The 27293-nt window shown below is 40.6% G+C and overlaps 1 protein-coding gene across 1 annotated transcript; it reads right to left on the minus strand.

The window, feature by feature from the left end:
* On the minus strand, nucleotides 1–27293 carry tgfbr3 (transforming growth factor, beta receptor III; the record flags this gene model as incomplete). The annotated part of the gene is given in 13 exon segments (XM_038716756.1): nucleotides 1–4409; nucleotides 8277–8384; nucleotides 8645–8695; nucleotides 12314–12440; nucleotides 15654–15944; nucleotides 16963–17148; nucleotides 17610–17759; nucleotides 19081–19236; nucleotides 20969–21255; nucleotides 21440–21629; nucleotides 23364–23511; nucleotides 23933–24095; nucleotides 27110–27293. Coding segments are annotated over 13 exon segments (2160 nt in total), but the record flags the coding sequence as incomplete, so codon positions are not given.

The raw sequence follows: 27293 nt of genomic DNA on the forward strand, positions 1-27293 counted from the left end.
TAAATTATTAGGAAAGTTTATTGGACATAATGGGTATACAAATAGCATGCGTATTTACAGCATATAAAAAATTTCCAAAAATTAAAAGGAAACAATAGCTAACCAAAATTTTACACATTTACAATGCCCCAAAAAAAGGCAATCTTGGCATCGTGGGAAAGCCCACACTCTGAATTTCTTTGCTTAGAGATTGAAAAAGAAACGAGAAACTGCAATAAAACCACGTAGGGGCCCCAAATCATCCAACTGAAATATAATCTATAAGTATTTCAAACATATGCACAAAAAACACACTTACCAACACACACATAGGACACAAATTACACATTCATAGAAAAACATGAGGTAGTCAAATGGTTAAAAAAAAAAAGAAAGAAATATTCTATAACTAGATAATGTGGATGTGTGCTTCAATTACAGCTGTTATCAGATCAGCATTAACTATGAGTCATAATGAAGGTATATTTTACTATTTCAGCACACGAATGTGGGGTTGGAGCCTTTCCCAGCATGCACTGAGGCAACAGGCAGGGGAGAAATGTTGATATTTGAACAGCAACTCTCATGGATTGTTAGCTTGGGTGAAAGAAGATCCCCAAATTACCTCAAATGAGAAGATTAGATCCAGAACATAACTTGAGGCTCAGACACTTAACAGCATGACACGAGGGGGGTGGAGGAGATAATTACACATGGGAGATGGATTTGCCACAGTCGATAACAGAAACCTCAAAAATACAGGAAAGTCATCAAGCCTTAATCGCACAATGGCCGCTGATTATAGGCTGCGGCACATTCCCACAGCGCGACATGGATCTATCACTATGTCAGTTCTGTATACAGTGGGACACAGTGTTGTTGTTCACAAAGCAATTCTGCCTGACAACAGCAACAGTGCACTACATATCACTGCTGTGTATTTACTGTATAACCAGAATAGAGATTTAGAGAACAGGGTTTGGGCATGAACACACCTGGCAACGGGCCCGATTAAACAAACAAGTTCTAATGTTGCTCTGAAAACAAGTGGTTCTAATATGACTTAATAAAAATATTTCTCAAGTGTTATTGAAAACAGTTTCCAGAAACAAAATAACAGAGTTGGATTTTCTCCACCCTCCATTCTCAATGAATACGTAGACTCTTATTATACATTCCACTTTCACTTTGGTTTAACTACTGCCATCAGTGGCTCAGCCTTGGTTTGATTGTTTTCATTATCTGAAGAGGACAAACATCTTTGCTGTGACGACAGAAGGCCCAAAACAAGTTTGTGATCTGGTTTTTGTTACTCACTTTTAGAATAAACTCCATCATTTACAAATACTGTGTTGAAAACATAGTTTAATATTCTTTGCTACAGCTTCCCTTCAAGGACAGGAAATCTGTATTTAAATGTACTCATCTAGCAAGCTTATATAACATCTGATTTCTTTATATCATATGAAAATATTTTAGTAAATATCACAAAATAGTAATCAATCTGCAACTACTTCAATAATAAGTTGATATTGCAAAGTGAGGAATTCAAAATTCCCTCCAAATCAGAAAATAAAGTAGTAATGTTTAGACAAAAAATTAGGAGTTGTGTTCCATGTACAGAAGCAATTACCTGCAGGTTGAAAAGCATTTATGTACGATATTCATTACAAACTCATTACATGTTTTATGACACATTCTTCAAATGAAGTCAAAGTTGTTTTTACTGTAAACAACTATAAACTATTGAAAATATAGGTAAAAATATTTAAACATTTTTCATTTTTCTGGGTCAGTAAAACAGACACAGATTGTGATTCTTAAAAAAAAGCTTAATACTTATTACTTTGATTATTATATTTTCATTAGTCAAAGTGTCATAAAACATGCCATGGGGCTTTTATGAATAAACTGAATAAATCCCCCACAAAGGTGTGTTAGGTATGAGCACATCCACAATTCACAGTACTTACACACATAGAAGACAATAAATTTCTCTTGGTAAATATATTCCAAAATATAATTCTATACACAAATATATATTTTATATATATTTATACTCTCTTCCATCTTTAGAAAGCTCTATACATGTTTACATAATAAAAAATAAAATAAAATCAAAAGCTTTAAGATAAAATACATTCTGTTTTTCTTGTTATGATTAAAATTGTTACAGGCAAACTTCTCAAATTCAAAGGCCCAGTTACTCCCACCCGCAGTCTGATAAAAACACATACAGGTTAAAAGAAGGCACTATAGAAAACATTCATATTATACTAAGATGGTGGGGTAGTCGTGGTGTTGCAGTTTTATGTCCATAACAATGAGCTTCAGCTACAGCTTATTCAATACTGTCAGTGCCAAGATTAATACAAAAAGTACTGGGCAAAAAAAAAAATCCATACACTGTACATTTGGTTTTATAATGTAACAAATCTATTCTTCCTCAGACTCTGTCTGATAAAAGAACAATCAGCTGAATGTGTAAAGAAGTGCTGAATCATTTAGTTGAATAATGGATTAGTCAAATGACAGAAAAAGAATCATCATTTAAGGCATTTATCAAGGGAAAACCTCAAAAATGTATTTTTTGCAGTTTCTCAAATGTCAGTGTTCTCTGTTTAAAATAGAACATGGGGTCAGGACTGTTGGTCTGATGGATATTTCTCACTATCTTCTGACATTGTATAGACTAAACAATAGATTAACTGCAAAAGTTAGCAAAAATTAAATCAATAACGACTATAACAGTGTAAAGGAGCAGACATTACGTCAACTATACTAAACCATGATTTGAACTCATGTCCTTAAATTATACCCTAAGTTTAACCTGTCATTCATCAATTTCAATTAATTTCATTCAATTCTTATTTTATCACTTTTAAAATGAGAAATGGTGTTAATTTGCACCTCACACAGGTAAATCTAGTGTGTAACACAGAAGTACAAAAACTGAATTGGTACACATTCTGTCTCGCAACATTTTTGACTATTTACAATATTCACAGAAATATACAGGTCTTAAAAGACTATTTTTACATTTTGAGAAATATGCTTATTCGCTTAATTTTTTGAGTGTGAGCTCTCTGAAGCTCTTGATTGGAGCCAGGAGGAGATTGGCCTAGCTTATCATAAAACTAGAAGTAGGGGTAAACAGATAGCCTGGCTCTGTACAAAGCTAAAAAAAATACACCTACAAACCCCCTCTAAAGCAAACTAATAAACACCTTGTTTGTTTAACCAGCATATAGGGCAGAAAATTAAAATGACAATTTGCAGTTTTAGGGGGAGTTTTATGCTGCAGCTTTTTCTTAAAAGTTATTTCTCTGAGCTAACTTGCTTCCAGCCTTCTAGCCAAGCTAGGCTATTCACCCCCTGTATCGAGCTTCATCGTTAACGCACACACGAGAGCCATCGACCTTCTCATCTAACTTTTGGATAAAAATCAAATAAACGTATTTCCCAACTATTCTGTTAACAACTAGTTAAATGTAGCACACAATGCCCCTGTGAAGTTGTGTAACATTAATGAAACTGAGACTCAGACCCCGACCTGCTGAAATGCAATTCTATGACTACTGCATAGAAATATATATGAAACCATTATAAGGGAACAATGATTGAAATGAGTACATTATTAAACGTGGCATTTCATCAGCATGTCTTTCACATTTGTCTTTCACATTTTTTGGCATTTACTCTTCTGTATACATTCAATACCTACAATGTCTTGCATCTTTTAAAAGCCATCATCTCTGTGTGTCAAGATGACGACTTCTGTTCATACTGCACTTTTGTCCGCATGTTAATAGTGGTTGCTCTGCTCTTTCGCCACCTCCAGGGTTGCATGTCATAAAGTAACGCGTTACAGTCCCGCCATCAACATCTCACTTACTAACTCTGACATCACTGCAGCCTGATTGCTTTGTTGGATTACCCCTGCTTGTGCCAAACTGCCTAAATCAAACCATTTAAGGTCAAAACAAAAGGCTGTGTTGTGGTCAGACAACGCCAGCATTTGGATTCGAAAGAAATGCCTGCTATAAACTCACATTTGTTTCTTGTAGTTTGCTGTGCTAGATGTGAGGGGAGGCTGCCAAGCTGGGTCTCGCTACTATTGCAGCTCAGTAACAGCAGGTTTGCCTGCACACACTTGTGTGGCACAAAATGAATTTACACAAGGACTAAAGGCGTTAGTGTGTTTTCTTTTTTCATACTTTTTTCCTTCTAATTGCATCTCCACAAATAATTCCTTTCATTGAAGGAGATCAACGAACCAGTCCCTGCGCCCCCGCTGGGTCACGTCCTGGGCTACGCAGTGCTGCTGCTGGAGCAGGGTGTGCTTTGGGTGCTGCCGATACTGTGGGCTGCGCTGCTGTTCTCTGAGGCCGGCTGGGACTTCTGGACCTGCTGTGTGCCAGCTGTCTCTCCTAGATGTAGAGCAGGAGAGGGAGTGGAGAGGGAGGCAGGGGTGGATTGGACCAGAGGGAGATAGAAAAAAAATCATATATATATATTACAGAAAGGCAGAGGTAGACAGGAAGATGACAAATCCATTTGTTTAAATCTACAAATTGCACTCCTCTAAGACGGTGGAAACTCCAAATCCTCTGTACTCTTAAATTTTAAAAGAAACAAATGTACTGTTAAATCTCCTACTGTTTACTATGACTGTCACTACTTGACATAAACCTTATACTTGAGTTAAAATAAAATTATTTTTCCTGATGTTTTATGCACAGCTTTTTGGAGATTAATACATTTTACTCAAGCACTAGACACTACACTACAAGCGAAACTAGTTTTCAGTACAAAAAACTTGGCAAATGTGCAAAGTAATGCAAGAAGAACTCTGGACTTAATTTGCCCTAACGTTTACCATCTTTAAGCATAATCTGCCAGAGAGTCACACAAAGTGTTTTCAACTGCTGATACCAAAAAAATGTCACCACAGAGCGCCCAGAAACAACTACTCACATCCTGTCTGACAGATGATATTTTGAACAAAAAGAGAAGAGGACTCCCCGCTCATGGAGATGATTTCTTTAGTTATCTGGATTCAATTAGCCTGGCTTTAGTAGATAAAGCAGAACAAACACAAGACAGGGACTTCTGACTGGAGCTCAAACCGCGGACTGGTTTACTGTTCTATGCCTAAATAAGCATTTCATTTCGTAGACTCTCGGGATCAAACACTTAAAATGAAGGGGCAAATAAAGGTTCTTACATTTGTTTACGGAAAACGACAGACAATGAACAGCTTTTGAAATAAAGCCAAGTCTGTGTTTAATTTGAGTATTTGGCAGGCACAATTATTACTGTAGTCTGTTTCTGGGTTGCTTCCTCGCTTCATTCCTCCCAGAAAGTGCACACAAAAACTTGTATCTTTCAGACAAAGGTGTTTCTACTGACAGTTTGGTGTGTACTAAAAGTTATGTGTCTATGCATGAATGCTTGCATATATGACAGGCCTGTGTGTCCACAGCTGATCGTGCATCCCGCTCCCTCTTTGGGGCCCCTGCGTTTGCTAATATTTACCAGAACAGAGCTGCCAGCGGTCTTTCCCTCACAGGACTAAGAGCTCTACAAAACAAAAAGGACTTGGATTCACCTCATCTGTCTGAGGAAATATAGATTCCCAAGTTCAATATTATCATTCTGGATAGGAGAGATAAAGGCTGCTTTTATGTCACAGAAACATACTGTGCACGAAAACTCTGTAGGCAGTTGCTGCAACAGATGTCTGACAGGGACAATTTGTGTTCTGGACGAGGAATCACACAAGAAGAAGCACAACCTCAGTATCTCTTGGCACAGTCAACACCCCAAACTTACAACGTCTTAAACAAAGTATCCAAGGATGTGATACAGAAAACTCCTTTCAAGGCCATGATGCTTCTGAAATGCACTAATGTGACAAGTGCAAAAATGTGTGTAAGTCAGATCAGTGACTTTATAAACCCCAGATAGACCGGAGACACAGCTGACACTTCATATCTCCTGTGTGCAAGGTGGAAAAGCAGCACATTATTGTCACACTTCATTAAAATGTATCCATCACTACTCTGTCAAAGGCTATATACATTATTTTGGACTCTAAAATCAAATATAGAGAGAGTTCCTATTATCTCATGACTTGCCTCAGCCTCAGCCATCAGTTCAGCCAATAACAAGACTAAACAGACTTACCAGACAATCATATGACATCACATGAATGCAAACACACACAACACAACAATGGATCACCATCTTGCTTTAGTCTGTTAGCATGCTAACGTTTGCTAATTAGAACTAAACACATCGTAGCAGAGGCTGATGCGAATGTCATTAGTTTGGCAGGTATGAGGTCGTTAAGCAAATTACAATTTTGACCTTCTGGTGGCACTAGCTTAAAAGTGAAAGCATCACCAAAGTTGTAAGTAATTTATCAAAAGTGGAACATGAACGTATGTACCAAACGTCATGGCAAACTACAAATATCCACCTCATGGTGGCGCTAGAGGAGTCATTAGGATCAATCTTCTAGGTTCCACGAACGTCAGGACACAATGTTATGTTAACCCATCCAATAATTGTTGGGATATTTCAATCTGAACCAAAGGGGAGGACCAAACATTGCCAACCTAAGAACCTTACTGCATGCATGGCTAAAAAAAGAAGTTGGTGCGTACTTGTCTGTCAGGATAGCTTACTTACTATTGTACAGTGTGTGATTGCCATTATTTTCTAATCGTGTAGCGCAGGTATGGATTTCAGAGCAGATAATGTGTGAAAATTCTCCTCATGTGAGTGGTGTTTTTACAATTGGTTTGAAAGTTTCATTTGTATGTTATTTCACCAATTGAGCAGAGGTGGAGAGCAGCTCTCTTGGCAGACGTGCCTGCAGCCCTGGCAGAATGCAAACCTATTGGATGTGCCAAGATCATGAGCAAAATGTCAAATAATATAGTGTGGGGCACTTTTTAAAGCCTTGATATTTTTAATTGCCTTATAGGGAATTAAACTGTAATGGATACAAAAACCCCCAAAATAATGACTATGAGTAAAGAGGCCAAGAACACTGTCCTCAGACCCTGAGGGGATAGACCCAAATCTGTTTTCATGTTTCATTACTCTGTACACTAGTTTAAAATACACTCTGAACTGATATTTTTGGTGGTTGTTTTGGGGGATCTACATTCTTGGGGGTTACATGGAACTGCCAATATTTCCTTGTAAGGTCATTTCAGCCAAGACTGCTTAACACGCCCAACTAAGGCCTATTCTGATAACATCAACAGGAACATGTGCCTTTCTCCCTACATCGTGAAAGTCTATCTAACCCTACACCTGTTTCTCTTCACATGTTCCCTTTGGACCTCTAATGTTTTTGGAAAACCAGCCAATTACAAGGCACGTGGTTCTTTGTCACTCTAGGAAACCCATAAAGCTTAAATAAAGTGGCTTTCTAAAGAGGAGCCAATACCAATATTATGATAAAGATAAGGGCACTAAAATCTGACAGCTGATCTTTTCTGCTACATGATCCTGTTCAGTAAACACTTATAGAAGTGACTTAGCATGACTGGAACTTTAAACACTTCTGACAAGTATCTGTCTCTTTGCTACGTTCACAACTATCAGGGAGGGTGATTTTCTGACCTAAAACACTGACTAACTGCGAGCATCTTCCAAACTGTAAACTTAGCATTAACTGAAACACTCACATTGTTGTATTTTCTGAAAGCCCTGCCTTCTGAACTAAAACATCCTGACTGCGTTTATGAAAGATGTCCATGGAGAACACATCAGCCTCGGAGCAACAGGTCAATGGCATGGCGGATCACCAGTCAAGCAGTCAGGCCAACCAGAACAGGGCAGCTCTATGCAACGGTGAACTCAGAGGCAGCACACTTCCTCTCAGGGGTCAGCTGGGGTCAGCAGGCTGGGGACGATGGGGAAGGTCTTGGCATCTAATGGACAGATTGTGTGTCTTTTCCTGTGAGGGCCCACTAAACCCAACAAGGGGAATTTCCAACTAGTCTGCAGCCATTGTACTGAGAATATTCTCTGACCACCACGCAGCCCCTGAAACATTCAAAGGCAGGAAAGAGAAGAGCTCTGCTGACCAACAGGATATATTTACAGTAGAGGAGTCAATATGTTATTGTGAACTGGCCTCTGTCAGCAGCAGGATGTTTGGCAATCCCAGCGGTACATTTCTGGCACTGAGACACTCGGACATTCCTTTGCATCTTATCTTTTCATTAATGTAGAGAGGTGAAGCGGGGCCGAGGAGCAGCAGGTTAAGGACCTACCTGTGTGTGAGTAGATAAACCACAGGGCCCCGGTCAACAGGGCCCCAATCACAAAGGCTGCAAAGGCGATCCCCACCACTGTCGGAGTGTCCAGTACATACAGTATGTCTGGGAAACAAAGCAAGACACAGTTCATACATGATATATGGCAACTTGGAAATATTTAAAAGCTTTCAAACAGAAAGTCTATGGTGCCTCAAAGTAATCACAATTAAATAAATAAGACATTATTGAATAAATTATAACATGAATAAATTGTGTCAAATATGTAAAAATATTTTAAATAAATTAAAACTCAACTCAATATTATGAAATGTGGAGTAGAAAGTAAGAATATTTTAGTATGACATTTTTGTAAAATAACTTACCATCATTAGGATGACCCGGTGGGCTTTGGGTAGCTTCGGGAGAAGGAATAACTGCAAAATAAAATGCAATTTAATGTACTGTATCTTGACCTTCATGTATGCAGATGCACAGTACACATTGTTCATTTTAATTATTCAAAAAAGAACACAATGCATGTTGTGAGTCAGCCTGAGGATCAGTGGATTGCTGATATTGCCTTGTGTTGAAATGCAATTCTCTGTGGAATGTGATAAAGAAACCTGAACCAGGAGAAGCTGAAAGAGCAGCTATTCTGTAAACTGACAGTGTCCTAAAGGATGAACCTAGTGACTCTGATTAGTTCTGCTCAGCCATTTATTTCAAGCCATCTGGAAGGCTTTCAAAAGTGAACTTAGCTGTAATGATGTCTTAACAAACAATACAAAAGCGCTTGTGTACGGGCGAATTCAAGAGGCGAGCCTGGTACATGTCCAAGACTCTGGCACAATGGGTGCTATTCTTAGAAAGAACACCTTTTAGTTTTCATCTCGCATAATGGATGATGACAGGTCATCATAGAGGACTTTAATTTCAGAGGGGACGTTGGCCAGAGGACGTCCTCTCTGCCTCCCTTCACCCCCATCCCATCGCTCCGGTGTTATCTGTCCCATGTGACTTGTTATGCTAAGAATGCAGAGAGTGGCCTGTAATGCTTTCATCCCCACAAGTAAAAGAGAGAGGAAGCACACACTGAACTGCTGCCAGCAAAAGAAAGCGGTGTGTAGTGTTTTCTTGCAAACTTGATTTACAGATTGTTATGTTTTATGATGAGAAATTAAATTACACGACTCTCATATAAGAACACCCATGGGGAACAACACTCTGCTGGATGTCTGTCCGGTCTTGACTTTTGTTCACTATTTTAACAGAACCAGACAGCACCCTAGAAGTTCTCATGACTTATGTTTGAAGCTTTAGGCCGTTGCCAGAGGTGGGACAGTTCTGATATTTCTGTTTATGTAAGTTTTCTTTCGTTATGGAGTGAGAGCATGAGAAAGCACCCCTGTGTAATGACTTGTTTTTGTTTAATTCTGACCTTGGGGCACATTGCACCGCAGAGACCACTGATGTCACCTAAGCAAGACTTGAAATGGGTTTTTCCTACTTATAAAGTCGACTACAGTTGAACTCCACAGTTCAAAACTTGTCACCGCAATAAGCTTAGGCACCGCATACAACTGATAATATACAGTGGTTTTACTCACGGTTCCTATAATGGATCTGCTCATACATCAATGTCTTCAGTATACACTTGATGTAAAAAGATTTATACTCTTGACGAGTAGAAACACTTTCTTTTTAGTTTAAAATCACACATTTTGAGTTTTATGATTATTTTAATGATAAAGTAAGCTGCTTGGCATTCGGGCAGTGAATACAGCAGCCGATGTGGAAAACAAAACCCCTTATTCAGCAGGTTTTCAGGTGATGCATCATCACAGACATTTAATCACAGATACTCACTCCTTAGAAAGATAAGCAATCTGAAAGTCAACACATTCATTTAGTAGTACATTTGATTTGATCCACTGTAGTTTCTGCCAGATGAGTATTTTTAAATGTAATAACACTAAAAGTTTACTTTTAAAGCAGATTACATTTAATGCATGGTAAAGTGAATACACTTATTATAGGTTTTGTATGCTCTTTATTAAATCTTTGTACACAAACTGAAGTAGTACTACTTGTACAGTTGAAAATTATCATTTATTTTAGTGGTTGGCAATATAGATCATATCATTACAACTTTTCCTAAATGTTACCAGATCCATAAAAAGGGATGCAATTTATTGATGTTGTGAAGCAGTAAATCTACTTTTGATGGCAGGTCTTTGAGGCTGTTTTGTTTTTCCATGCACAAAGTTGGCCACAAGTGGCCCTCTTTGATTTGTAGATCAAATTTAGCTCTTTGGGATGCTTTCCAGTGCAGAAATGTGGCTCTTGAAAAGGCTGCTTGTTTTGTTTGCCATCCTAGCATAAGAGATGCCTTTGTGTTATAAAACACGGCCTTTGAAATTGAGTTTTTTTTCACTGTTTATTGCATATCTGTGTTTACTTAATCTGTTCCATGGGAAATAAACCCGCTGCACTGGCACAGTGTTGGTGGGGCAGGGAACATTGCTGCCTACTCTGCACCAGCAAATCTCTGCTGACCAATATCTTCAGCAGCTTCTCTAACATCAACACTAGAACTTCTGTGCTAAAAAGTGACTGTGTCTATAGCTCTGCCCAGCAGTGAATCCCAATGTCCAGTTAAAACAACAATCCACACAATTCTGTCAACACCTATATCTATATAGCTGAGCGTTTAAACAATCTGACCAAGATAATGTACTGAGCATGTACTAACAATTATTTTCATTATAGATTAGTCAAAAAAGGTCATCACAATCGCCTAAACTCCATGTTGATATATTCAAATGGCTTGTTTTGTCCATCCAACGTTCTAAAACTCAAAGGCAATATTATAGTACTAAGAATAACAGCAGATATTCACATTTGGTGGACAAACTATGTGTGAAATTACTGCAAATCTCTTTGTAATTTCTCTACTGCAATTTCATGTTATCTATCAGCTGACGTGTATGCAGTATATCCACAATAAGTTTAAATCGGCCAATATCGGTCATGCTGATGTGTCAGTCTGGCTCTAGCTCACACTCATTAAATTGATGATTTATATTAAACTCGTGAGTCAATAAAGTTGACTCAAACTGACCGCAGGTCTCTTGTTGATGTCATTGCTCAGAGGGGAAGCTGATTTGAAAAGCTCTGGCAGTCCACTAGATATTGGGCACTCATGATATCACCCCATCTCAGTTTAGGTCATAATTAAAATGTGACCGTGGTTACCTCAGCCCCCCCACCTGCAAGCTCCCTCCCTATGATAACACTCGCAGCCCCAGAGACTCCGCAATACAGTGAATGAATGAATGAGAGGCTGAACAAGGGAACATCGAGGGGGCTTTAGGCTCTGGCTGGACTCCCAAAGTCAAGGAGAGGACCACCACTCCCCTCTTACACACACACACACACACACACACACACACACACACTCCTCCCTCCTCCCCCTCTCTAGTGGAAAGGGGAGGCCACAGCAGAGATCCTAAGTGAAAACAACTGGAGCTTGGTGCTGTATGACTTCTCTTTTTCCATCTCTCCCTCGGCATGGACCGGTCCTGAGCGGCCGAACTGGGCCTCAGCGTTAGGACACTCCCCTTTACTGCAGTCAAGTACATGCTAGCATGTACACACACCAAAAACACACTCTTGTGTAGGGACGTTAATGTAAACAGAAGACCAAATGTGCATACACAACCGCACAACACACATACGCTGCAGTTAATGATGACCAGATGTGGGGAAGTGATGTGCAGTGTTTTGGGGTTTGATCTAATCCCCAAGTACCGGACCAAGCTTTGCCTGGCTCCTTCGCCCTCAGACCGACATCTCTCTTTATTGCAGTTTCCTTATCACACTTTATACTCAAATCAATGGAAATCAGAGCCTGATTGATAGTGCGTTGTTGCATTGATAAAGCAGAATCATGGATGAGAGCTCTGAAAACCCACAAGCATCATTTTTAGGTTGAGCTCATGGCATAAGCTCTAAGTTGGTGTAAAATGGGATTTTATTTCCTTATAACTAACTTGTCATGTCCGGTTGTCCAGACCCATCCACCACAACCAGTGGCTTGGTGGACGTCTTGGTGTTCATCATCATCGCCATGATATTGTCCAGAGAAAGAGAATCGCAGGTCTCACTGGGTCGTAAACACTGTAGATAAGATTGGAGAAATAAAAATAATTAATTGCTTAAGCTTACAAATTTTACAGCAAAGAAATCCTATGAAAAGGAAACATGCCGTTCTGTAAAAGGCACTTACGCTTAGGGATGCAACGATTACAGATTTTGTTGGAACGATTATTGTCAGAGAAATAATCACGGTTTCACGATTATTACAATTATTATGCTTTAATTAATTTCACAACACTAGTAATGACTTAAGTTGATTTTTAACATTTAATGACATTAACAATTATATTTCTGTAATATGTAAATATAACTTTTATCCCCCAGGGGAAATTGTTACAAAGGAGGGGAATAAACTGAACTGTTACTGTCATCAACTCTCATCCATACATATGTTTTAGTGAAAATGATAGAAAGAAATTGAGTGCAGTGTTAACTGAAATGCAGTTAATTGGTAGCCTATAGTCCTGAAAGTCTATAAGCTCCTGATGTATGTTAGTGTTTTACACCTGGCAACATTTTCTCACCACAGACAGGAGGAGGCAACAGGATGTAACGTTAAATGTTCAGTGACTGAAGGTCTTGCGAGGACTACGTTCTGTCTTCCATAAAGAAGCGATTTGCACTGCGTGGAAGTTGCTGAGTAGTGTTGTGTTGTTCAAAGAACGTTTCGTTCATAAGACCTAATCGTGTGTATGACTCGGGAGGAACGGGTTGTCTCAGTGAGTGATTCGTTCCTTTACACGCATGCGCGAAGGATCTTTGACTCTTACGTTCACTCGTCACACGGCAGCTGCATGGGCTCCGTCAGCACAGGAAACAGAATTGATTAGTTCACGACTCTCAACTGTGGGTCTCTAGGTCTGAGTCGTTCATTTGTCACGTGACAGCTCCTACTGTGGAGCAGGAATGAACGACTCACATGGGTCCTCCTCAGTCTTTCGTTCACTCGGCAGGCTGAGTGACTGCCAGCGCCAGAGAATGAGAGGCAGGCCTGCTGTCAGGTCACAGTCACTGGACTGACATTATATCTAATATCTATTTTGTGACATTTAATAAAGCATAACATTATTACAGCGCAGTGATGTTGTGCTAAGTTATAGTTTTAACACAGCTAGTAACTTTAGTCCTGCTAGTGTTTAACATTACAGCTAACAGCTGATGAGTTGTTCTGGGTCCACTTCACTTCAGTGCCCTGACAGGGTTCTACCTGGAGCCGAATTACCTCAGAGGTAGTCCCCTCTCCGAAACAAATGGACCTGGCCATTAAAACATTAAAACACAGCCACGTAGCAACGTTAGTTATTTACCAACAGAGCCGTGCTGTTGTTTCACAGCTCATGACTGGTGAACAACCTGCAGTGTTTCAGAGCACATCAGCTCATGTGTGTTTCTCTGTCTGCAGAATCAGGACCTGATGTGGCCCATTCCGCGTCCAGAACTGCCAAACTGCTGCGTTTATATGTGTTTATTTCTCTGTTCCTCTCTCTGTGCTGGACTTCTGTAAGAACTTGTTGGCTTGATCCAGATTATTATTAAATTGGTTGAATTTTAATAAGAGTGTGTTTATTCATATAGTGTATCAAGCTTATTCAATATATTTACTGCTAATCTGATATTAATATTTTACTCATGGATAGGGACGTTAGGCTGCTGCATGAATGAGCACTTTAGAGATAATGATAGTACTTATATACATAAGCCTTTATATGGCTGGTCTGGTTGTATACTCGGGAAAGATTGTGAAAATGGAAGGATTTAGCCGGAGTAGTGGTGATTACATATTGACAACATATTTCAGTGGTTTTTACATGGTTTGAATTTGGTTGTGGGCCCAGGGGGGTTTATATAATGATGACATACAGTAATCAAGAGGTGAATTTGTGCTTTATACTTTGTCAAATAAAGCAAGCCAGGCAGCCTTCCCTGTTTGAGAACGGCGCTGTTTTTTAATCGCCTACTGGAGGGCTGCAACGCCACAATAACCAGCCTAGTTCAAATTCAATTCTCGCCGTGCGGTGCACGTTGCTTGACGCAGCAACAAAACCCAGCCTTTGAAAATAATGGGCTTCAGAGGGGCTGTCGTTGCGGTACGTCTGAAAGTTTACACCTGCTTTGTTTGTTTACGTTGCACTGAAAGCTCGACTCTCACCGCTACGGCATCGATTGTAAGTGACACGTTTATATATAATTCCCTCCCAACTTATTACGTTATTTAATATACTGTATTAGGCCTAGCTTTACTTGGGCGTGCAAAGCCGGGTGGTGATCCCACAGGTGCTGCAGGTTTAATGTAATTATTCGCTCCTATCGCAGGAGCCTTTTAACGGCAAGTTTTTGAACAGGTGATCCGTTATCTTCAGTAATGCCCTGATCAGTTTGAGTGTACCCGAAATGCTCCCATACTGCCGACTTCAGCCGTTTCTCTGGTAGAAATAAAGCTTCACAGTTTGGCCCCTCAGCCATAGTTTAGCCAGTGTACAGTAGCCACTGATAAGCACGACACTTACGCTGGTTACGCACCGCTACTATAACATTGTTTTTGTTTTATGCAAGTTGCCACAGTTTCGTTCCGTGCCACAGTAACACTCGGTGCAGCGGAGCCTTTACGATTAATTAACCGTGACGTTTTAAAGCGCGGTTGGTTTTTGAGTGAAATCCGGTAATCGCTGCATTCCTTTTTACGCTCTGCAGTTTTCTGCAGGAAAAAGGGTCTTGTAAAAGAAAACAGATACATTTCTCACCAAGTATCATTAAGTCCCAAGTAAATGCCTCCTGTTATGCCCAAAGTATAAACTTGGAAATCAAAACAAATGACAAACTCATGAGCCTCAACCTGACCTTGATTGTAATCAGAATATAACTATAAAACAGAATACAGGCTTCACTGCCACAAGTCAGCCTCAGGCCACTATGTTATCACTACTTCTTTCAGGTTTAAAGAAGTTTAAAAAGTAGAGGAACGTGCTTGCAAGAGAGTTGGACAGATAACACAGAGAAAAATGAAAATGATGGTTACAATGGATGCTTATTTTGTTCTGCAGCTGGATACTTGGTAAACCTTAGGTTGATTCCTGTTTCCTGCTTAGCTTTGGTGCTACAGAGACACCAAAAGCCTTATCAAACAAAGACTGCTAATACTACACACAAACACACACACAAAACAATGGATGGCTTGTACAGTAATATCATTAAACATAAGAATAAAAACAATTTGGAGAAGATCGTAGTGCGTACCAGAGGTAGGTGGTTGCTCTGATATCTTTTGGAGCATAGGGACATCTCGCAGTGCAGGAAAAGTAGGGACATGTTTAACTTTGAGTTGAAGGTGAAGCTGAAACTTTTCTTCTCCGCCTGTGTGTAAGAGACAGGGAAGTCCCTCTGAGGATAGTACTTGATGGAGTCGTCTGTGGGGCAGACTGTCTCAATGAGAGTATAGTCTGAGGACACGCTGGGGTTGGAGTTGGTAGAAATGATGCACGATATGATGGTGAACCCCAGCTCCGGATCAGATGCGGTTGATGTGACCTGAAGCGCACGAGAGAGGAAAAAGAAGAAGAAAAAATAAATAAATAAATCTTCAATTACATGGATCATGTGTCATTTGTCATCACATGATTTTTCATGTAAGTAAACCTGAAGTCATGATTGATGAATGAAGTTGTTTACAATGACAGAGCTGAGCAAGAATGCAATGCTTCTCTGATAAGACTAGCTGAATCACACACACACACCACAATCATTTATACTCCTCTTTTACTTAAGTTTTTTATCTTGTACACACAAGATAAAATATATCACCTTATGGGACTTAAGGGGCTCAGTGAAAACCAGACCAGAGCTGAAAGGAGTGTAAATATTGTAGTTTTATTCACCAGGTGGACACCAAAATAACTCCAAATGTATTCTAATGTTGCTCTGTCTGTTGGATGTGTAACTCCTGTTTGCCAACACATTTGCTATGTCAACTGCAACATATTTCAAACTTCAAGTAGTATTTCAGTCACCGTCTTGATAGTAGTAATATCTTTCCATCCATAAGACAGTCCCTTGAGTTATTATAAGTCACTGATGGTGCTCATTGGAAAGGTCATACACAGAAAACTCTTTGTAACAAGCTGGCTCCGAGTACACGCTGTCAGCGAAGCATCTCCCACTGATATCATCATAAATCATGTCTTCAAAGGGCCTGGGAGTATGAGTGCCTGCCATCTCTTACATGGCCTCCATAATTACTGTTGCGAAACAGACAGACAGGAGTTTGAGCCAGACAGACAGGATACGGACACCACGTAGAGAGGGGTGAAAGTGAAGCTAGCTTTTTAGTCCCAACAAAACACAAATTGACCTTGTGGATGGCACACTAAGCGATCAAAGCGGGAGGAGCTAAAGCCCCAGAAAGATAGTTTACAGAGCACAGTTTTCTTAGTAAAGTTTTAATTTAGGGACAAAAACAAGTTCCATAACACAATGCTGCACTAAACTGCAAAACACAGATGACATGTATATGCAATGAGAGGTACTGTATCAGAAATTCAAAGCATACCTCCACGAAGACTTGCTGGTTTTGTGAAACGGTGTAGAAGGCCTGGCGCGAAGAGCTGTTGAACGGCAGAGTGTTGTACAACTCCATGTTAAACGTCATGTTGTTGACCGGTTGCCGCCCAGGTCCTGGCACAATCCTGGGAAGTAATTCGGAGGTTGGCTGGTGGTTTCGGTACGTGCAGTTGAACTAGGAGGAGATTAAGGCAAAGCCAACACAAACATCAGCAAGGATCTGAGATCAGATTCCAGTCCTATGTGCCCTAACCCTGCCTGACTGTCAGTGTTTGAACATCAAGATGGACCACAAAGTGGGCAAGCAACATAGAACAAGAACAATAAGTGGGAGACAAGGAATGGATGAGACAAAGGAAAATCAGTCAGTAGAGGGAAGAAGATGGAGAAACTTTCAAATGGAAAATGTCAGGTCAAGTTCAGAAAACAGACCTCATGGAAACACAGAGAGATTGCAGGAGCCAGATAAGTCTTTACTAGCACCAGGGGACTCTGGGAAATGGTGTTTCTTTCAACTATGCATGATTCACATAGAGATGTAGATCTGTAGATCTGTGGTCTTGATTTGTCAGCTTTCACCCTGCAATGAAGTGCGACTCTCACAGAGACAGACCCACAATAATTCCACTGTCTTACCACAATGACGGACTGGGGCTCTGTGGGCTCCCTAAATGTCTTCTCAAACCCCACTGGGTTCCTTGGGGACAGCCCGTCTCCGGGTTCCAGATCCTCATAATCCAGTGGCCCACCACTCCCATCCTTAGTCTCAGCATGACTTATCAAAACCTGTAATGCACAGAGGAGTCCATTGCTCACAAAACGTAAACCACATCCGTATCAGTTAGTACATGAAAGAAAAACTTTCACAAAAATCATTTCCAGTTGTAAGTAGAGCTGCTTGATTCAGGGTTTTCAGTAATCCAAAGGCAGGGAGATCTGAATCTTTGAAAGAGGTCGCCAAAACATTCTGCAACCAATGAGTTGGATTTAAAATGTGGAAATGTCCTGTGGCTTCAACAGAGGGACTCTCCCTGGACAAAAACATAAAACATAATTTAATTTCTCAGTAGAGCAGAGGAATGTCAGGGCTCTGAGAAGAGTACAGGCTGCTTTAAAGGTGAGAGGGCAATCTTGATGACACCAACAGTGTTTTTCTTAAATCTGCACCAAATGTTAGTTGACAAGCCACTGGTGCCGCAGCTGAGTTTAATCAGCATGTCACAGGACAGGAGAAACAACAGCCAAAACACATCAAACTTTGATGTGTAGCAACTGAGACAAAGAAAAAGTATCTCTTTTGACTAGAGGTCAGAGGTTATCCCCGCATCCATCTGCTAACACAAAAGACAACCTTGGACATACGCCCAGGTTTTCAATCTGCACTGGACAGAAAATGTGTTGTTCCAAATTTCCCCCACAAAAGATTTCAAAAGGTTGGGGAGGAAGTGATTCATCCTTGCTTGTTAGAACAAACACGCTGAACGAATGCATTCCATTATAATGAAGATAACTCGGGGTGTCAGGACTGAATGCTGAATCCCATAATAAGTCTATCACATGAAAATAAATACACAGAAAATAGATTTTGTCTTACTTTTTGTGTAAAGAAATCTATACTTTAATGACACTGCAGATATTGTGCATATTTGGCAATTTTTCCAGTTTCTAATCATCCAAAAAAGTAGGATAAAGGCGTTTTTCAGTCAGCTGTTGACTTACATCTGATAGCTGCCGTTGCTAGGAAATATGGCGTCAACTTGTATAGTCTACAAACATTGATACATACAAGAATTTCTTTCTCCTTGTGTTTCCACGCAGAAAGTGTAACCGCAATATAGTCCTGTAGCCGCAGCTCTCTGTACGGTGTCAGAGTAACATACAAAATGCTGCAAATTTTTGGTCATTATAATTTTAAACCAAATAAGTCAAAACTAAAACCAAGGATGCTGATATCTTAGCAAAACTAATTTTATTTTCAGAATAAGACTTTCTTTGTATTTACATTTGTATTGACATTATAAACCAAGAGGCCACTTCTCATGGCTCAGGATAAGCAGATTTATTGGCATGACTTGTTTTAAACTAAAGTGTAATAATAGATACTCACAGAGTTGATGTAGAAGGCCACTGGGCTACCTGGCATGGGATATATGGTGGTCTGACAGCCAGTCAGAGGAGTTTCCAGTGTGTAGTGTGTGGCATTGACTGTTGCTCTGCAAGCTGGGTCTTGGAGTGTAAGGTTCGCATGCGTAAACCCATTCGCCTGAGGAAACATCAAAAATTGACAACATTGGATACAGATCAAATAAAACTTTCCTTTATTAACTCATTTTCAGAATTGTAAAAAAAAAAAAAAAAAGTCAATGCGGTTATGTGAGACTTTGAGTTCCCAGGAATAAACAAATCCCACAAGGTGGTCTAGCTCCAGCCTCAGCTTCTCCTAATTACAGTCTATGCCAGTTTCCATTCTGTGATGTGGGCTGACTGCGCTGTCCCCGTGTTCAGGCGCCAAATGTTGGGAACTGTCCTGCTTGCTTCAGCCTTAGAAGATTATTTCGAGTATTTAGTTTCTTTTGACCATTGTGGTATGATACAAATGTGTGCACAGTTTGGACTCTTCTCTGATATCAACTACCTAGCCTAGCTAAATGGAGGTTTATGTTTGCATTTTCTCAGTGTGCGAACTATACCATGGGGGTGGGGGGTGGGCAGTTGTGATTCTTACTGCTGCTTGGGCTGACTGTGAAAGTATTAGGCATGTTTGTCTCGTCTCATTATTATAATTATCCAAATACAATTATTATTATCATATGTAGCCATTTTGCTACAATTACGCTTGACACAACAGCAGTTTGTGACCTGTTCTTTCTTTTTTCCGTGAGAGGGAAAATTTTCTGAAAAGTTGCGTGGTGGTGTGGAGAGCCCCTAGCTGCAGTAGTAAATACATCATGTGTAATATTCATCCAGCCAGAGGGAACGATCACGTACTGTTCACAGCGCGTCGGCCATACTGTAGGGCCAGGAGGTCGCGGAGCGACTGGCCTGCTGCGGACGGTTGGTGATCGTTCTCTCTGGCGGAATGAAGTCTGACACTCCTGAATTTACGCATGGATCCATGATGATAGAGAAATATAGAAATTAATGGCAATAGAGCATGCTGTCAATATTTTAGAGACCCCCCAAAATATCACAAATCATGCTTTTAGGAGAGCTGATGTCCTCTTTAGGGGAGTTAAGTGCCCCCTGGCTCCCCCGTAGTTCGCACCCTGCATTTTCTAATGGCATAAGAAAGAATAAGAAATGGCAAAAGATATTTGTTAAGCCCCCTAATTGGTCCAGACCCTGGTTTTGCCTTTGGGTGCTCTCCATGTTTGTTGTTTTTTGTTTATTCTTGTCACAGTTTGTAACATCAAGTCTGTGCTGCAAGAGCAGAGAGGTAAAAAGCAAATTAGATTGATCAGACCATCAAACTATTAGCTGACGTGCGACTTGCATCGCATTTCAAATCCTCCAGCACCCTGGATTAAATGTTTTTGACTAAGGAATAAAGTATTCTCAGGAACTGACTATGAGAAACAAACTGCATGTCTATTTAACATTAGAGGGGAACATGCATCAACTGTTTGCTTCTGTGCTGTCACAATTGACAAAAAATACCTGTAATTTCCTGGTTAGAACTACTCAGCTTCATATCATTATTTAAATGAACAGTAAAATTAATAGTTTTGGTATTAAATAATTTTAAGTAATACAAATATTTGATTATTAAATAATTTATTTTTTTATAAACACCTTAGTTTCATGCTATCTAAGCATTTTTGTCTGTGTTTCCGGCTTTAGTTTTCTGCATTTTTGTTATGTTGTGTTTATTTGGACATGTGTGTTGTACTTGTTGCTTTAGAATAAAAATAAACTTAACAATTTAAATAAGCATTTAATAGTTGTAGTCCTATATGTTTCTAGGCATGATGGATAAAATCATGCTGTCCACACACTTGCAGGCTTTCTTTGTCGATGCTGACCACCATCCTTGTGTCCTCACACTGCACACTGAGGCCTACAGTCAGAACGCCCTGCTGCTCCTCAGACTCTCCATTTTCCCATGGCCGTCCGTCATGGGAGGAGGGCAGATGCAGGTAGGGCAGTCTGTCCGACACTGGTGGAGCAAAGGGAAAGGGTATACCGGACCGTCGTGATGCCACTCGGGCTCCTGGATGAGGACTGGAGTCACGCAGGATGGAGAGCTCTGGAGGCAACATACTGTCCAGAGGATCCACCACATCTGGAAATCACGCATGGTTAGAAGCTCATGAGGCTGATTTCACAGGCAAGGAAATTATACAGGACTATGACTATGAAAACAGCACACAATTTCATGCAATACATTCTATACATGTGAAATTTAAAATATCAGTCAGTATAATTTAAACTGAGTGGAGAATTCAGAGGGTGCTTTTTCAGTTTACCTGGCTCTCTAAATCGGATACTGAACTGGTTAGCCACAGGAGTGCTGGTGTAGGACGTAACCGGACTGTAGCCATGCTCCCCTGCCCACTTGATCAAGGCTTGTGGCCCTGATGGCAAGTGCTGCTTGGGGGATTTTGACACTTGCATCAGTCTCTCCGTATTTGAACTAAGACTCACGGTATCAGAGGCCTGTGGAAAAGAAAGCAGCAGTGTAATAAATCATGTCCTATTGAATGCTTTTCTCAAAAAATAACATTAGTCATTTCTAAAAGACCATGCGCGTAAGTAAGCTCCTCTTCAGAAACAAAAGACATGATTTACTGTTCAAGTATTACCACAGATATTCAACTTCAAGTACAGTCCTGCACATGAAGTGTGAATCATGTGTACGAGTCTCAGGTAATGGGTGCCTCCCAGCTCAATCAATGCTGAGTAAACCAACATTCTCCTAAAATTCATGACCTGCCCTGCTGAATACCCTCCCTGTGTGAGGGAGTAATGATTCTTTCTCACAGCCATTTCCCACACATTCAAGTCTCTTGAGCAACACTGGGGAGAGCTTTCTGACAGAAGTGAGGCCTCAGTATTACAAGCCTGTCATATCACATATACAGTCTCCCAAACACTGGTTGCACAAGCAGAGCATCTTGTGCGCCACTGTTGTCAAGTAAAAGTCGAAATGTCAGCTATTTGGGAACTTAAAAAATAGTCTTGTTTTTGGAGTGGACATTTTTGAGTCTGCTGTGCTGTATGTAATCCAATAATTAAAAAAAAAAAAAAAAAAAAAAAAACCAAACAAGTGCAATATTGTTGGTCCAAAGTGTTGTGGTGAGTATTAGAAAATAGACTTGTGTTGGACACCCTAACCAACCAGAGGCATTACCATCCATTTGTGCTGCTGTAAGTACCACAGGCTGTGACTTGGCATTACACCCGCACAACCTGACTGAATTTACAGCAGTGACCAGGCAGCTGTACAAACACATTGCGCCTGGCAAAAGTGCAGTGTCATGGCTGCAGCAGCTCTGTAGGAGTATCAGCATTACGCACTGAGGAAACGCAGAACCCCCTGCACACCTCCACTGAAATCAGTATGGGGCTAACAGTGCGGCGTAAAACACCCGAGTCAACATACAGCAAATACAAAATGTCTCCAGACTCAGCACAATGAAATATTATGGTATGTAAGTGTCTTTGCGTTTTACTGCACTGAATTTTTTTGTTCTAGAACTGGTTTTAAAATTCTATCCCTGGAGCCATTACAGAGGTTGGACAACTGCCAATTCCCCATCAACATCACCTACAGTTAAACTATTCTTAAAGTGTACTGTCTGTGTCATATTCTTGGATCTTAAGAGACGCAAGTAACACTAATGAAGATTTAATATCAAAACTGTATACTCATATGCAGCATTTATATGTATAAAACCATATTTCCAAAAGGGCACTTTGATATATAGCAGCAATTAGCCAGTGTTTGTCTTTTGTGTACAGTGAGGAGGTCCCAACAGCAGAAAGTGCCTCAAGCAATCACTGCTCATAATTCACATTATGACTGATGGGAAGCAGCTTAGGCTCTATGTGCAGTAGCCAGGGCTCTGAAAATATGTGATACCCCCATCACTGCCGCTCCCGGCTCTCAGAATGTGATGACAATCCCTGGAGCTGCTGCGATGAAATTTCGCAGTTCCTCCTAACCTGTTATCCCCACCCTCTCCTGGAGCACGGCGCCAATTCAACACACATTCTGGTGTGACAAATTCTTTGTTCAGTGGTGCAAAGTGATGACATTTCTGTCTGTGACATGACACTTGACTGTGATGTGTGATAAGACTATATAAAATCTCAGTGGTGAAGTCTGTGAAGGAAAAAGCGACATTTCAGGAAGAAAAGCTTTTATCTGTTGTCCTGCTGCTAGCTTACCACTACATCCAGCTTGCCAATCACACTGTGGACCTTGATGAGCCAGTTGACAGACTTGGCGCACTTGAGCAGCAATACGACATCACGATGCAGCGGGGCATCGTCCTCTAGAGGTCGTAGTTCCACTATGACATCCACCTGGAAAGCACTGCAGAGAGAAAAATAATTTTGGACGGTTAGGTCGACGGAGTGCTATTGTGCCTTCGGTGTCTGGCCAACTAATTAAAAAGCTGGATGCACTCCCAGAAAAAAAAGCAGACATATGCACTCCAGACCAGATATCACCAGAGCAAGCGAGATACGGCACATCTACCAACACGTTCCCAGATTTGAGCTCTTTTGGGTGTACAGAATAATCACTCCACTGGGGGAGTGAGGACATTATCTGGCAACATGGACTCTGAGACCCAGTTTTGAAATATCTTTCTCTAAGAACACCACTAAGTGAACAGTAACCCCCTGCCTTCATGTTAGTTTCCATCCAAAAAAAACTCCACAGAGATCAGTGAGAGCATCTTGACCTCAAAAATAAACTATGACAACATGTTTTCTTGGCTTTGGAAGCTCACCTGCTGGAGTTGGGCGCTTGGAGCTCAATGATGTGGACTTCTCGGTCTTTGTCAGGTCCAGACAGGACACAACCCTTTGATGTTTGTGGCTCTATGTAGCCGCCCAGGTAGTTCAGAGACAGGAACTTGGTATCAATCTTGCAAGACTCAGGAAACACTGGATCTGAAAGTGGACACATGTTTATGTTACTGTCCGGGTTTCTGCAAGGCTATTCTGCCCCGAAAGAGAAATACGGCTATTTGCTAACCCTCGGCAACACGGAGGTCAGAGCACGAGGTCACCTACAGAACAGCACCCCCTACTTCTGGGAGGAATTTAATGTCCTGCTCACGGATACTTCAGTAGGTTGGATGTTTGCTTTGACCCAACGGTTCCAGCTGAAGAACAGTTTCCCTGCAGCTGGTATTCCAATTGTCTCAGCACTAACTAGCCCTAGCCCTGTGTCGGATCAGGTAGGACGTGCTCTGGTTGGCATGACCGGTCTTCTTATCAACAGGGAAATTTTTCTTTTGGTTTTACGTGGGAAAACTAGGCAAGTCATTTTACCAGAATTCCTCCACAATAACAGGACAATAATATTCATAAACACATTTAATCAAACCTTTTAGTTTGTTTTTTCCTCCACTTTCACAACTGTTCATAAATTCATTAACTGCTGAGAGAGTACCTACATAGCATGAAAAGTTAGGGCCCTTCTCAGCACTCTGAGAAAACGCGAGACAGCTGCTTCCTTATTTGGCAAACAGAGCCTTGGACAAAGTGTAAACTGAAGGTTGGCACCTTCCTCACCGGAACCCTTGTGGCAGTATAAAGAGCTGAAAAGAGTACGGGCCTGCTTAGGAAGCACAGTGAGAATCTGTCCATCTTCATGAAACACTACTGATGATGTGAAGGAGTGGAAATCTACAGCTCTTTGCTTGAAGTAAACATCATGGCACTATGGGCTTTAGCCAAACCACAGCCCCCTAATGACATAAGCCAAACGCTTCAAGGCTGAGCAACCACTCTGCTCTCCACAGCAACTAATAACATACAGAGAGAACTTATCAGCAGTAGTAGTGGAGCCATTATTTCTCTCCAGATGTAAGCTTTGTTTTATTTCCATGTAGTGAAAGATGCTCATTAAAAACAAGGTGTCCTGTCTGAAAGCTGATGCATTGTGCAAGTTGGATGTGCTGTCTGTTCACTGTATGGACCGGCCAGTAGAGAATGAAGAACAGAAAGTCCACAGCTCAAACATGTGTGAAGATCAATCATAGCCTCCCCTGAGAATCCCCGGTGCTTCTTCACTTCAGACACACTTCCACCTTACCTTACTTATTGGAAAAATGTGGAAGGCATAGTCCAGCTCCTGCTTAACTCTGTTCTTAACTCTGCTTTCTTTCCCCTCAAATATTTGGCCAACCTATGTATGCCCTCCAGCAGATTTTGTACATTTTTGTTTGTTGTTAATGTATTCATATTATTTGTTGAAATCACTATCATGGCTTTGTATTTCAGATTCTCTAACTCCAGCATCTTTATTTGTCTCCCACATACACATTATCACACATACATACAACACAAAAACTAAATCTCAATGGTCTCAAGACTCACAGCACCCTAAAACTCATAGTCAACTCAAGTCATACATTTAGTAATATTTTCAACTCTTAAGCTTTCAACTAGCCTACTAGATACATCAATTACAGATCATGATCACTAGCAGTGTTATGGAGCAATGTTTGTCATGAGTGGGTCCCCTTTTTGTTTGTATCATGCATGGGCACAAAGATGTGCAAGCATGCAGGCAGGCAACGTAACACCCAGTCCTGACGCTTGTTTCATGCGTGATAGCTGTTGCATGTAAATATGTGCTGCAATGCTCCCACAGAGGCAGTAAAGGAGAAGAACATGCCAAGTTAGCAAAAATGGATATATACAGTACTGTGCAAAGGTGGGCATGTGTGGAAAAAAAGCTTTCAAAATCAGAAATGTTACTAGATTATCTTTATCAAATAACTAAAATGTAATGTGAGAAATTCTAAATCAAATCAGTATTTGGTGTGACCACCCTTCAAAGCAGCATCAGTTCTTCAAGGTACACTTGCATATAGTTTTTGAAGGAACAGGTTGGCAGCTAGGTTGGCCCAAACATCTTGGAGAACTACCCAAAGTCCTTCTGTGGATTGAGGCAGCCTCAGTTGCTTCTCTCTCTTCATGTAATCCCTGACAGACTCAATGATGTTGAGATCAGGGCTCTGTGGGGGCCTTACCATCACTACCAGGACTCCTTGTTCTTCTTTAAAACTTGTTTCTTTAAGTTTTTAAACTTGTAAGGAACCTCCACCATGTTTCACTGTTGCCTCCAGACACTCATTCTTGTACTGCTCTCCAGCCCTTCAGTGAACAAACTGCCTTTCGCTACAGCAAAACATTTAAAATTTTGACCCATCAGTCAAGAGCACTAGCTGTCATTTTTCTGCACCAAGTTCCTGTGTTTCTATGCATAGTTTAGTCGCTTAGCCTTGTTTCCATGTCAGAGGTATTCCTTTTTGGTGGCAAGTCTTCCATGAAGGCTTCTTCAGATCATATGGTTGTACCAGGCTCACACTGTTTTCTGCCAGTTGTGAGCTTCTGTATTCCTCCTACAGAGCTATTTCTGTTTCAGTTAATGATTGAGCTTCAACCTACAAATTGAATTGGCGATCATTAGCACCTGTTTGGTTTAATTGTTGAATCATACACCTCACTATGTGTGTACAAAATCCTTGACTTTGTGCAGGTGTACCTGGAAGAACTGTTTTGGCAAAGGGTGGTCACACTAAATATTGATTTGATTTTTCTTCTGTTCACTCACTTTGTATTTTTATTAATTGATAAATATAATCTATTAGCATGTCTATCTTTGTAAGCATTCTTACTTTACTGCATTTTTTCCACATCTGCCTAAAACCTTTGCATAGTACTTTACATATTGCATGAAATTATTCCAAACATTGGCTTTGATATTTTTTTATAAGAAAGTAAAATCATTCAATCTGTTTGTTTTTGTGTTTTGGGGGAAAACATCAAATGTAAACATAACTATTTTCAGTCCATGTAAACCTCTAGCAATGGCTCAAACACAAAAGCTAAGGGGAGGAGTGCTTTGGAGCCTACAGCTATGTTGGGAATTTTGGGAATCTAGTACACACCTTCTCCAACTTTGATGTAGATGTCTTGAGTCACCCTGAGCTCAGAGAAAGAGGTGACTGCCCTGTACTTCCTCTGGGCCCAGTTGAGGAGGTGCTCATTGCCATGGGGAAGTGTCTCCTTTTGGATCTGGCAGGAGAGGGAGAAGTTTCCCGGCTGAAAGTGGACCTCTGAGCCCTCAGATAC

Source organism: Micropterus salmoides, unplaced genomic scaffold (genome assembly GCF_014851395.1).
Source record: "Micropterus salmoides isolate LMB-PRFRI ecotype aquatic unplaced genomic scaffold, ASM1485139v1 Ms_hic_scaffold_13, whole genome shotgun sequence".
NCBI lineage: Eukaryota > Metazoa > Chordata > Actinopteri > Centrarchiformes > Centrarchidae > Micropterus > Micropterus salmoides.